The 11,965-nt window shown below is 50.7% G+C and overlaps 2 protein-coding genes across 3 annotated transcripts; both read left to right on the top strand.

Annotated features, from left to right (window-relative positions):
* The first annotated feature begins 577 nt into the window (after positions 1-577).
* On the top strand, positions 578-9,708 carry rab13 (RAB13, member RAS oncogene family). The gene is made up of 8 exons (XM_088905034.1): positions 578-1,029; positions 4,311-4,371; positions 4,477-4,537; positions 4,649-4,726; positions 5,145-5,234; positions 5,552-5,617; positions 5,701-5,751; positions 6,427-9,708. The coding sequence occupies exons 1-8, from the start codon at positions 906-908 to the stop codon at positions 6,493-6,495; spliced, it is 600 nt and encodes a 199-aa protein (XP_088761160.1). The 5' UTR covers positions 578-905; the 3' UTR covers positions 6,496-9,708.
* Positions 9,709-9,797: 89 nt separating this feature from the next.
* Positions 9,798-11,904, top strand: LOC148815180 (gamma-secretase subunit APH-1A-like). Of its 2 annotated transcripts, XM_088905035.1 has the most exons (5): positions 9,798-10,258; positions 10,474-10,644; positions 10,734-10,807; positions 10,897-11,019; positions 11,690-11,904. In XM_088905035.1, the coding sequence occupies exons 1-5, from the start codon at positions 10,146-10,148 to the stop codon at positions 11,752-11,754; spliced, it is 546 nt and encodes a 181-aa protein (XP_088761161.1). In that variant the 5' UTR covers positions 9,798-10,145; the 3' UTR covers positions 11,755-11,904. The 2 variants fall into 2 exon arrangements, 1 of the variants encoding a protein (XP_088761161.1); XR_016086063.1 differs by lacking the exons at positions 9,798-10,258; positions 10,474-10,644; positions 10,734-10,807; positions 10,897-11,019 and adding an exon at positions 11,487-11,591.
* Positions 11,905-11,965: the final 61 nt, after the last annotated feature.

Genomic DNA, 11,965 nt, shown 5'->3' with positions numbered 1-11,965 from the left:
CTGTTGCTTGCTGGGATAGACTCCAGCGCTCCTGAAACCCTGTACTGGAAAAAGTGGTGGATTGAAAGATGTAATAAGAATAAATGTCAACTGAAGGATCACAAATGAGACATATCTAGCCCATCAGCACTTAGTTATAGGAAGTTCTTTGTTCCCTGTGTTAACAATACTTTTTATGACTTTATGTTCCTGTATGCGATTTCCCGAGACGATATGTGACATTCATGTTTCACTTTGTGTGTCTCTGATGCCCTTTTGTACACGACAAGCCCCGGACACTTTCCCTCAGGCCTGTTATAGCCTGTCCCGCCCGCAGTTAGTCTAGCGCCCCCGAAAACCCCTACATCCTTTTCAACAACCCCCGGTCCTGGGGTCCAGCCGGCGCTCATCCTCCCCGGAGCCCTGCTGGGCCGAGCCGGATAGATGTACTATACAGCACTGCGGCGAACTAGGCGCGCCGCTACCTTCCGGCACCGCTCCTGCTGCGGCCCGGCTGGGACAGAGCCGGAGCGGAGTCACCCGAAGCGCCCTCTGGCGGCCGCGCTGCTCCTGTGCGCCTCCCGCTCTGCCCTGCTCGCTCCTTCTCTCTCTCCTACGTAACTTCGGGAACTTGGGGAGGAAAAGGAAAGTTTGGGACGAGCAGGGCTTGCGGATCCGGGCCGCCTCCGTGTTGTGGTTGTCGTCGTCGTCGGGACAGTGCGGCTGGGAGCGCTCACCTGCCGAGCGTGTGCGGCCCCTTTTTCTCACAAGCGAAACAACAAAAGGGAAGGAATTTTTGGGGGGTCATTTGAATCGTTTTGTTGTTTTTTTGTTGTTTCTCCCCAAACCCCGGCGGAGGGGAGGCTGAGAGAGTCGGGGCAGCGGCGAAGCGGAGCGAGTCCGAGTCCACGACCCGGGACGGGCAGATGGCTAAGAAGTACGACTTTCTGTTCAAGCTGCTGCTGATCGGCGACAGCGGGGTGGGCAAGACGTGCCTCATCATCCGGTTCGCGGAGGACAACTTCAACTCCACCTACATCTCCACCATCGGTGAGTGGCCTCGGCTGGGCCTTCGCCTGGACCCGGGCTGGACCCGGGCGGAGCGCGGCAGGGAGAACCGTTCGCAGTCCGGCTCGGTGCTTTGGGGTTTTTTTTCCAGTTAAAAAGTTTTTGAGGTCTAACCCGTGTCTAAGGAAGAGAGCGAGATTGAGAGAGAGGGAGGGAGTCGACCCGGGTCAAACCCGTGTCAAAGGAAGAGAGAGAGGGAGGGAGTTGACCCGGGTCTAACCCGTGTCAAAGGAAGAGAGAGAGAGAGAGGGAGGGAGCTGACCCGGGTCTAACCCGTGTTAAAGGAAGAGAGAGAGAGGGAGTCGACCCGGGTCTAACCCGTGTCAAAGGAAGAGAGAGAGAGGGAGGGAGCTGACCCGGGTCTAACCCGTGTCAAAGGAAGAGAGAGAGAGGGAGCTGACCCGGGTCTAACCCGTGTCAAAGGAAGAGAGAGAGAGGGCGTCTGAGAGCACCTGTCCCCTAACAGACCCGGTCAGTGCGCACACTGACAGACCACACTCGCTAACTCACTGTGGTAAACTGTGTATGCACTGTAGTACACTATAACTCACTGTGGTAAACTGTATGTACTGTACTACACTGTAACTCACTGCAGTGCACTGTATGTACTGTAGTACACTGTAACACACTGTGGTATACTGGTATACTGCTTACTGTAGTATAGTATAACAGTGTGGTAAACTGGTACTGTAGTACACTATAACAGTGTGGTAAACTGGTACTCTAGAACACTGGAAAACACTGTGGTAAACTGCGATATATTAGTACACTATAACTCACTGTGGTAAACTGTGTATATACTATAGTACACTATAACACACTGGTAAACTGATATATACTGTAGTACACTGGAAAACACTGTGGTAAACTGTGGTATATACTGTAGTACACTATAATACACTTGTAATCTGGTATATATTGTAGTATACTATAGCACACTGTGGTAAACTGTGGTATTATACTATAGTACACTGTAACTCACTGTGGTAAATTATGGTATATAGTGAATTACACTATAGCACACTGTGGTATATACTGTAGTACACTATAACACTGTGATAAACTGTGGTATATACTGTAGTACGCTATAACACTGTGGTAAACTGTGTGATATATACTGTAATCCACTATGATTCACTGTGGTATGTACTTTAATCCACTATAATTCACTGAGGTAAACTGTGTGGTACAGTATATACTTTAATACTATAACACTGTTAAATGGTATTTACTGAAATACTGTACTATAATTCTCTGTGGTAAACTGTGGTGTAGTGTGGTAAACTGTGGTATAGTGCTGACTGTGGTATAGTGCTGACTGTGGTGCAGTGTGGTGAACTGTGGTATAGTGCTGACTGTGGTGCAGTGTGGTGAACTGTGGTGCAGTGTGGTGAACTGTGGTATAGTGCTGACTGTGGTGCAGTGTGGTGAACTGTGGTGCAGTGTGGTGAACTGTGGTATAGTGCTGACTGTGGTGCAGTGTGGTGAACTGTGGTATAGTGCTGACTGTGGTGCAGTGTGGTGAACTGTGGTGCAGTGTAGTGCTTACTGTGGTGCAGTGTGGTGAACTGTCACCACAGCTCTTGGTGTTGATACTGCAGCTGGTGATCCAGCCACACTCCCCCCAGGCTGAACAGCAACAGGTCCCGTCAGTTTGCGGCTCTCCGCTGTTGCAGTAATAACACACAGTGTGATAATTACCGCACACGCCTGGTGACTGTCACTGCCTGTCCCTCCCTCTAACTCTCTCTGACTCCCAACATTCACACTCAAAGAGCTTTATTGGCATGGACAGTGAATTATATTGTTGACAAAGCATATACAATTAACACAATTTAGAGACATTTACAGTACTAACATGTTATTGGACATTTATATACAACACATAACCATTATTGAGAGACAGGCTCACCGTTCCTCAGGCTGGGACAGGAGATCACACACTGGGCTGCAGCTCTATTGAGTTTCCTCTCCCAGTAGGACTGGAAATCGTTCTGATTCTGGCAGGAGTGGGAATTCTGGGATTAGGTTGGTTATTTTGGGGAAGACTGTTTGTCTAATCCCAGAGTATTTCTCCCAGTGCAGTAGAAAGTGCACCTCTGTCTCTGTTTCTCCCTGCTGGCAGTGGGAGCACAGCCTGTCCTCTCTGGACAGCCAGGTCTGCCTGTGTCCAGTATCTATATTCAGGCTGTGGTCAGTGAGCCTGTCCTCTCTGGCTCTCAGAATGTCCAATATCTATGTCCAGGCTGTGGTCATCAGGGTCTGTTTCTCTTTGCTGTCTCTTGCCCTGGTCAGATACTCAGCTTGTGTGTACTGTCTGTTTAGGGTCCTGTAGCATTCCAGTTTGTGTGTGTGTGTGTGTGTGTGTGTGTGTGTGTGTGTGTGTGTGTGTGTGTGTCCCAGGCTTGTGCTGTGATTGCTTGACCAGGACTGGTGTTGCTGAGGCTGGCTGGTGTCAGTGAGCTTCAGGACCAGCTGGCTGAGGGGCTCTTCTCTGGGCTCAGCAGGGCCTTGTGGTGGAAGGAGCTCTGGTCGCTGTTTCTCAGGAGTGCCCACTGCTTGATTGCTCTCTGCTGTATATTGATTAGTAATGGGTATTGGCCTATTCGGCCCTGCACAGTGTTAGGAGTTTGTCTCTGCACATGGGGGGTATTTGTTACAGGGCTGTGTGTGCAGAGTTTCTATGGGTGTCTGCAATCCTGGCCTGTGACTGGACCCCACACTTCACCAGTGGCTTGGAGTACACTGTGAAATATCTGCAGCCAGATCTTTCATGTAGGTGTGATGTTGTAGAGACTCCTCCTAGCAGTGTGGAAAGCCCTGTGTACCTTCTTCAGTGCCTTCACTGCCAGGCCGAAACTCGCAGACGAGCTGACTGTCAGTGTGAGGCTCGTGTGGCTGGTTGTGTAGCTCTCTCTCCCTCCCTCTGCCAGTCTCTCCTGTGTGTGTGTGTATATAAAGCTGGCATGTCAGTACTTGTTGCTGCCTTTAGGGAGTCAGAGAGAATGTGTGTGTGTGTCAGGACAGCGTGTGTGTGTGTCAGGAGAACTACTTCCCTGTGCTCAGCCCCTCTCTCTGTACATCGGGGTGCCCTCTGTTCATCAGGACTGCGCCCCAGATTCTCAGCCCCTCTCTCTGTACATCGGGGTCCCCTCTGTTCGTCAGGACTGCGCCCCATATTCTCAGCCCCTCTCTCTGTACATCGGGGTGCCCTCTGTTCGTCAGGACTGCGCTCCAGATTCTCAGCCCCCCTCTCTCTGCAGGGATCGACTTCAAGGTGAAGACAGTGGAGGTCCAGGGGAAGAAGGTGAAGCTGCAAGTCTGGTGAGGCGCCGCCGGCCCACAGTCCAGATGAGGCCCGGTTCTCCTGGCACAGCTGCTAACTGTGTCCCTGTGTGTCTCTCTCTCTGTGTTTGTGTCTGTGTGCAGGGACACTGCCGGACAGGAGAGATTCAAAACCATCACTACAGCCTACTACAGAGGAGCCATGGTGAGTCACACACACATGACACCCTGACACACACACACACACACACCCACACACCCCCACACACACGGCCCCTCGGACAGGGAAGACGAGCTGTGTGACTTGCTGTTGCAGGGGATTATCCTGGTGTACGACATCACGGATGAGAAGTCCTTCGAGAACATTCAGAACTGGATGAAGAGCATCAAGGAGGTGAGAGAGAGTGAGACAGGAGGAGAGAGTGAGACAGGAGGAGAGAGGAGGGAGTGAGAGGAGGAGAGAGTGAGACAGGAGGAGAGAGGAGAGAGTGAGAGGAGGAGACAGTGAGACAGGAGGAGAGAGGAAGGAGTGAGACAGGAGGAGAGAGGAGGGAGCGAGACAGGAGGAAAGAGGAGGGAGTGAGAGAGGAGGAGAGGGTGAGGAGAGAGAGGGATAGGATGAGAGAGGGGAGAGAGAGGGACAGGGGGAGAGAGGGACAGGAGGAGAGAGAGGGGAGAGAGTGGGACAGGAGGAGAGAGTGAGAGAGGACGGCGAGGCAGAGAGAGATGGGAGGAGAGACAGAGGGATACAAGGGTAGAGGAGAGGGTGAGCCAACAAGCTGCAAGCTTTGACTCTCGTCTTTTATTCCCAGAATGCCTCAGCAGGGGTCAGCAGGATGTTGCTTGGCAACAAGTGTGACATTGAGGCCAAGAGGAAGGTCTCCAAGGAAACGGGGGAAAAGGTGGGACTTATCAGACCATGTCCAGTCGCAGCTCAGCATGTCAGCGGTGGCTTTGCTCTGTGTGTCTGTCTGACTGTGTGGCAGTACAGTAACAACACTGCTGTGTCTGTCTGACTGTGCGGCAGTACAGTAACAGCACTGCTGTGTCTGTCTGACTGTGCGGCAGTACAGTAACAACACTGCTGTGTCTGTCTGACTGTGCGGCAGTACAGTAACAACACTGCTGTGTCTGTCTGACTGTGCGGCAGTACAGTAACAACACTGCTGTGTCTGTCTGACTGTGCGGCAGTACAGTAACAACACTGCTGTGTCTGCAGCTGGCCAAGGATCACGGAATCCGATTCTTCGAGACGAGCGCCAAGTCCAGCATCAATGTGGAGGAGGTGAGTGTCCAGCTGGCAGCCGTCTGTCTGTCCGCCTGTCCAGATGTGACCTTTGCCCCTCACACTATCCCTGCTCTCTCCAGGCGTTCATCGCTCTGGCTGGGGATATCCTGCTGAAGACCGGGAAGAGACCAGTGAGTACCGGGAGCAACACTGCCTGAGTACTGACCGTGCTGCAGTACTGATACTGATTGATACTGTACTGTACTGTAGTCACTGATACTGACTGATACAGATTGATACTGCCTGTACTGTAGACTGATACTGACTGATACAGATTGATACTGATACTGACTGATACAGATTGATACTGCCTGTATTGTACACTGATACTGACTGATACAGTTTGATACTGATACTGCCTGTACTGTAGACTGATACTGACTGATACAGATTGATACTGATACTGCCTGTACTGTAGACTGATACTGATACTGATACTGCCTGTACTGTACACTGATACTGACTGATACTGATACTGCCTGTACTGTACACTGATACTTCCTGTACTGTAGACTGATACTGACTGATACTGATACTGCCTGTACTGTACACTGATACTGACTGATACTGATACTGCCTGTACTATACACTGATACTTCCTGTACTGTACACTGATACTGACTGTGCTGTAGACTGATACTGTCTGTACTGTACACAGATACTGCCTGCACTGATAGTGATTGATACTGACTGTACTGTAGACTGATACAGATTGATACTGATACTGACTGTACTGTACACTGATACTGACTGTGGTACAGTACAATATAATCCTGTCTAATATAGAATTGTCTCTGTGTTTCCAGGGCGCAGGAGGTCGGGAGGTGCATCTGAACACCACAGAGAAAAAGGCGTCCAAATGCTCGTTGCTCTAATGAGGAAATTCTGGAGGGGAATGGGGTTAACAGGGTCACTGCTGGACGGACAGACAGAAAGACTGAGTGACTGGGATACCAACCTAGGACTGCTCCTTTATACATACCCTCTATTGAAGAGCCACCTACACACTATAAATACCCTATAGAGAAGAGCTTCCTCAACACACTATAAATACCCTATAGAGAAGAGTCTCCGACACACTATAAATACCCTATAGAGAAGAGCTTCCTCAACACACTATGAATACCCTATAGAGAAGAGTCTCCAACACACTATAAATACCCTATAGAGAAGAGCTTCCTCAACACACTATAAATACCCTATAGGGAAGAGCTTCCTCAACACACTATAAATACCCTATAGGGAACAGCTTCCTCAACACACTATAAATACCCTATAGAGAAGAGCTTCATAAACACACTTTAAATACCCTATAGAGAAGAGCTTCCTCAACACACTATAAATACCCTATAGAGAAGAGCTTCATAAACACACTATAAATACCCTATAGAGAAGAGAAAAGTCTCATACACACACTATAAATACCCTGTAGAGAAGAGTTTCCTAAACACTATAAATACCCTGTAGAGAAGAGTGCTGTAAACACACTTTAAATACCCTACAGAGATAAGTATCCTATACACACTACAAATACCCTGTAGAGAAGAGTCTCCGACACACTATAAATACCCTATAGAGAAGAGCTTCCTCAACATACTATAAATACCCTATAGAGAAGAGTCTCCGACACACTATAAAAATCCTATAGAGAAGAGCTTCCTCAACACACTATAAATACCCTATAGAGAAGAGTCTCCGACACACTATAAATACCCTATAGGGAAGAGCTTCCTCAACACACTATGAATACCCTATAGAGAAGAGTCTCCTACACACTATAAATACCCTATTGGGAAGAGCTTCCTCAACACACTATAAATACCCTATAGGGAAGAGCTTCCTCAACACTCTATAAATTCCCTATAGGGAACAGCTTCCTCAACACACTATAAATACCCTATAGAGAAGAGCTTCATAAACACACTATAAATACCCTATAGAGAAGAGCTTCCTCAACACACTATAAATACCCTATAGAGAAGAGCTTCCTCAACATACTATAAATACCCTATAGAGAAGAGTCTCCGACACACTATAAATACCCTATAGGGAAGAGCTTCCTCAACACACTATGAATACCCTATAGAGAAGAGTCTCCTACACACTATAAATACCCTATTGGGAAGAGCTTCCTCAACACACTATAAATACCCTATAGGGAAGAGCTTCCTCAACACTCTATAAATTCCCTATAGGGAACAGCTTCCTCAACACACTATAAATACCCTATAGAGAAGAGCTTCATAAACACACTATAAATACCCTATAGAGAAGAGCTTCCTCAACACACTATAAATACCCTATAGAGAAGAGAAAAGTCTCGTACACACACTATAAATACCCTGTAGAGAAGAGTTTCCTAAACATTATAAATACCCTGTAGAGAAGAGTGCTGTAAACACACTATAAATACCCTACAGCGATAAGTATCCTATACACACTACAAATACCCTATAGAGAAGAGCCTCCTAAACGCAGTATGGAGAGCCTGTTTTACACACACTAGAGAAGAGCCTAAACACAGTATACACTCTATACTAAACAGTATAGAGAGCCTGTTACACTCACACTCTAAATACCCTACAGAGATAAGTATCCTATACACACTACAAATACCCTATAGAGAAGAGCCTCCTAAACACAGTATGGAGAGCCTGTTACACACACACACACTATAAATACCCTACAGAGAGGAGTATCCTACACACGCTATAAATACCCTATAAAGAAGTCTCCTGCTCACATTATAAATATCCTATAGAGAAGAGTTTCCTAAACACTATATTTATCCTATAGGGAAGAGTCTCCTGCACACTATAAATACCCTATAGAGAAGAGCTTCATAAACACTATATTTATCCTATAGAGTGGAGTCTCCTACACACACTACCTTTTAGAGAAGAGTCTTTCATACACACGTCAGGTATCAATCTCGGCTTTAAGGTTCAGAATTTCTTCATTTGCTCGAATTAGTGGCTCTGCTGCATGTCTGTAATGGTTTTTCCGGGCTTTCTAAGGTGTCAGATATATCAGAAGCCCAGAGATGCGGTGCGTGGGAGACTGTAGACCGTGTTCTGTTCGTGGGGGTTGGTTTCGTGAAAGAGCAGTGCGGTGAAGTGCGAGAGGCACCCTGATCCGATCACTGTGAGACTCGAGCGAAGAGGGAAGGAGGAGTTTGTACGCGGCAGTCCCCAGGACCAAGACAGCATTCCCGACGGCGCGCTGGGGAATGGTGACAGGATATCCTCAGGGATGCTGGCCTGGACATCCTGACGGACTTTTCTGCGGGAATTCTGTAGGATGGTGTTTTCTGTTGGACTGTGTTTGTGTTTGCTTGGACGTACTGCCCGGCAGCTCTGTGTACTTACGGGCTGCCGGGTTCATGTTGTTCACTGTTTCCCAGTGAGGCTGAGAGTGAGCGGGTTTATCCTGTAAGTGACTCTGGAGGTGAGAGGCTGGAGCTGCGTGGTTTGGTATGTTAGAGACTGTGTCGGTGAACACTGATGGATATGCTGAGACTGAGGGACACACTGTCTAATAGTGATTAGCTGGCTGTGAGTGATGACATTAAGTGATTGACAAGCTGAATGACGGTTTGAAACACCGATTGGCTGACACTGAGTGATGGAGAGTCTGGGTGACGCACTGATTGGCTGACACTAAGTGATTGACAGTCTGGATGACGCACTGATTGGCCGACACTAAGTGATTGACGGTCTGAAACACCAATTGGCTAACACTGAGTGGCTGAGGGTCTGACTGACACACTGATTGGCTGACACTGAGTGATTGACAGTGGTGCAGACTGGCAGACAGTGGCGCTCAGACTGACCAGCACTGACCCTGACAGATGAACTGTGCATTGTACATGCAACTACACAACACTTCTAGCTTCACACTCATTAAGAGACCACATTTTTGGCACTTTCTTTGCACTGTCTAGTATTAGGGAACACTTACCATCGTCTGTCTCTGTATTTAATCTGTATTTTTCATGTGGAAACTGCTGTCTTTTTCCAAGGGGAGTGGCTAGACATCCCATTCCATTTAAACCTACACATGAAAATAAATAAACCAGTTGGGTAGCAGTTTCAGTGTAGCTGTTTTATTGCACAGAGTCAGTATTGAGAACTGAATGCACCTTTTCTGAAGCTCTACAAATTCTACCGAGTTGCACTGACGGGTAACCTAAATTAACTTGAAAAACTACAGCTCCCATGAGGACCTTGGATGACACCAGGAAGCGGATGCTAGGGTTCTATATCCCGCCTCCTCTCGTCTTTCTACTGGGCCATGAATACCCAGCACTCACGCCGGATGGAGCAGCGCGATTGGCCGGGATCGCCCAAGGGGCGTGGCCCTGGCTCTTCCGGATACAAGGGCTGGACGAGCGAAGTCATGTGGTTTTCTGGAGGGTTATTTAAAATGGCTGAGAAAGTGTCTGGGGGAAAAAAACTCCATTTAAAAAAAATAAAACCGTAACGCTACAGGAAGCCGTTTTGTCCTGAGGAAGACGCTCGGAGGGATGGGGGCTGCCGTGTTTCTCGGCTGCGTCTTCACCGCCTTCGGGCCGAGTTTCGCCCTGTTCGTGTTCACGGTGGGCGCCGATCCGCTGCGGGTCATCGCGCTGGTCGCGGGGTGAGTCGGCTGGCGAGTCCTGCCGTTTCATTCGCGACATTTCTGATCTGCTGATCCCTATTTCTCCTCTCTCTCTCTCCTGTCTGTCTGTGTGTCTCCAATCTCTCCTCTCCCTCCTGTCTGTCTCTTTCTCCTCTCTCTCCTTCCTGTCTGTCTGTGTGTGTATCTCCTCTCTCTCCTCTCTCTGCTTGCTCCCGTCTCTCTTCCCCCCCCAGTATGTTTTTTTGGCTCCTCTCTGTGCTCCTGTCCGCGGCGCTGTGGTTCACCGCAGTGCAGCTGACTGACCAGGACGACCCCAAGCTGCAGTACCTCCTCCTGGCCACAGGGGCGGCGCTGTCCGTGCTGCTGCAGGAGCTCTCCCGCCTGACCTGCTACGTGCTGCTCAAGTGAGTGGGAAGGCTGGCTGTCTGTCCGTCTGTCTGTCTGTCTGTCAGGCTGGGAGTCCCTCTCTCTCACTCCGGCTTGTCTCCCTCAGGAAGGCGGGGGAGGGCCTGGCTGCCTCCCGACAGGGGGACCAGCGCCCCCTCTCTCTGCAGCAGACGGCGTACGGTAGGGGTGCCTCCCTGCGTCTCCCCGGGGCTCTCTGGGGGGCTGGGGGAGGGAGTGGCCTCACCTGTCCCTCTCCCTGCCCCCCGCAGTGTGCGGCCTGTCCTTCGGGATGGCCAGCGGCGCCTTCTCCCTGGCCGGCGTGCTGGCGGTGAGCCTGGGGCCGGGCGTGCCGGGAATCCATGGAGACTCGGCACACTTCTTCATGGTGTCGGGTACGAGTGGGCTGGGCGGGACCTGGTGGGCGGGGGCAGAGCCAGGTGGGGTGGGCAGGGTAAGTGGGGCCTGGTGGGCCCGGACAGGGTGGGCGGGGTCTGGTGGAGCTGGGCAGGGTGGGCGGGGTCTAGCTCGAGCGAGGGTGGAGCTGGGTGGGGTGGGCGGGGTCTGGTGGAGTGGGGGGCGGGGCCGGTGGGCGTGGTCCGGTGAACCGGGCAGGGCGGGGCCTGACTGCCTTGTCTCCCCAGCGCTGCAGGCCCTGTGCGCGCCCCTCTTGCACGCCTGCTGGGCCGTGGTGCTGGCCGAGGCCTGGGAGCGGCGCCGGCGCGGGGCGGGGCTGGGCGTGGTCGCCGCGCACCTGCTGGCCAGCGGGCTGGTGAGAGCTGCCGGGTCCGGCCGCCGACTCGCCGGCACAGCTGGCTGAACGCACCCGCGAGACTCTCTCTCCCCCCCCCCCCCCAGAGCTTCCTGAACCCGCGGTACGAGTACAGCCTCCCTCTGCTGTCCGTCCTGACGGTGGCCATGGCGACGTGGGTGTGGCTGACAGTGGGCGGGGCCTGGCGCCACCGAGGTCTTTTCCTTTCTTTTTCCAGACCCCAGCAGAGCACTAACTGCAGTTAAATCATGAATTAATTAAATCATTCTCTCTTTTCTTCCCTCCCCTCTTAGGTGAGCGCTCAGTGAGGGACCAAGCGGTTCTGTACTCTGCCATCCTGAATCCTGTGGACCACTGATGCAATACCAACAGCAGCCTGGAAGGGGGTGCCACTGAGACACGTCCAACTGTGTGTGTGTGAGGGATACTAGCTTGTGTGGTAGAGAACTGGAGAACAGATGGGTTTGTTCAGGAAAAATGCTCTTCCCTTCCTCTCTCTTGTCGTGTCTGGTTGCCTCTGTATATATGTTTGAACCCTGGGGTGTGCTGACCTCAGTGGGAGGGGGGGG

This window comes from Atractosteus spatula, chromosome 25 (assembly GCF_055471065.1).
Source record: "Atractosteus spatula isolate fAtrSpa1 chromosome 25, fAtrSpa1.hap1, whole genome shotgun sequence".
NCBI lineage: Eukaryota > Metazoa > Chordata > Actinopteri > Semionotiformes > Lepisosteidae > Atractosteus > Atractosteus spatula.
This window is presented reverse-complemented; position numbering and strand designations above follow the sequence as displayed.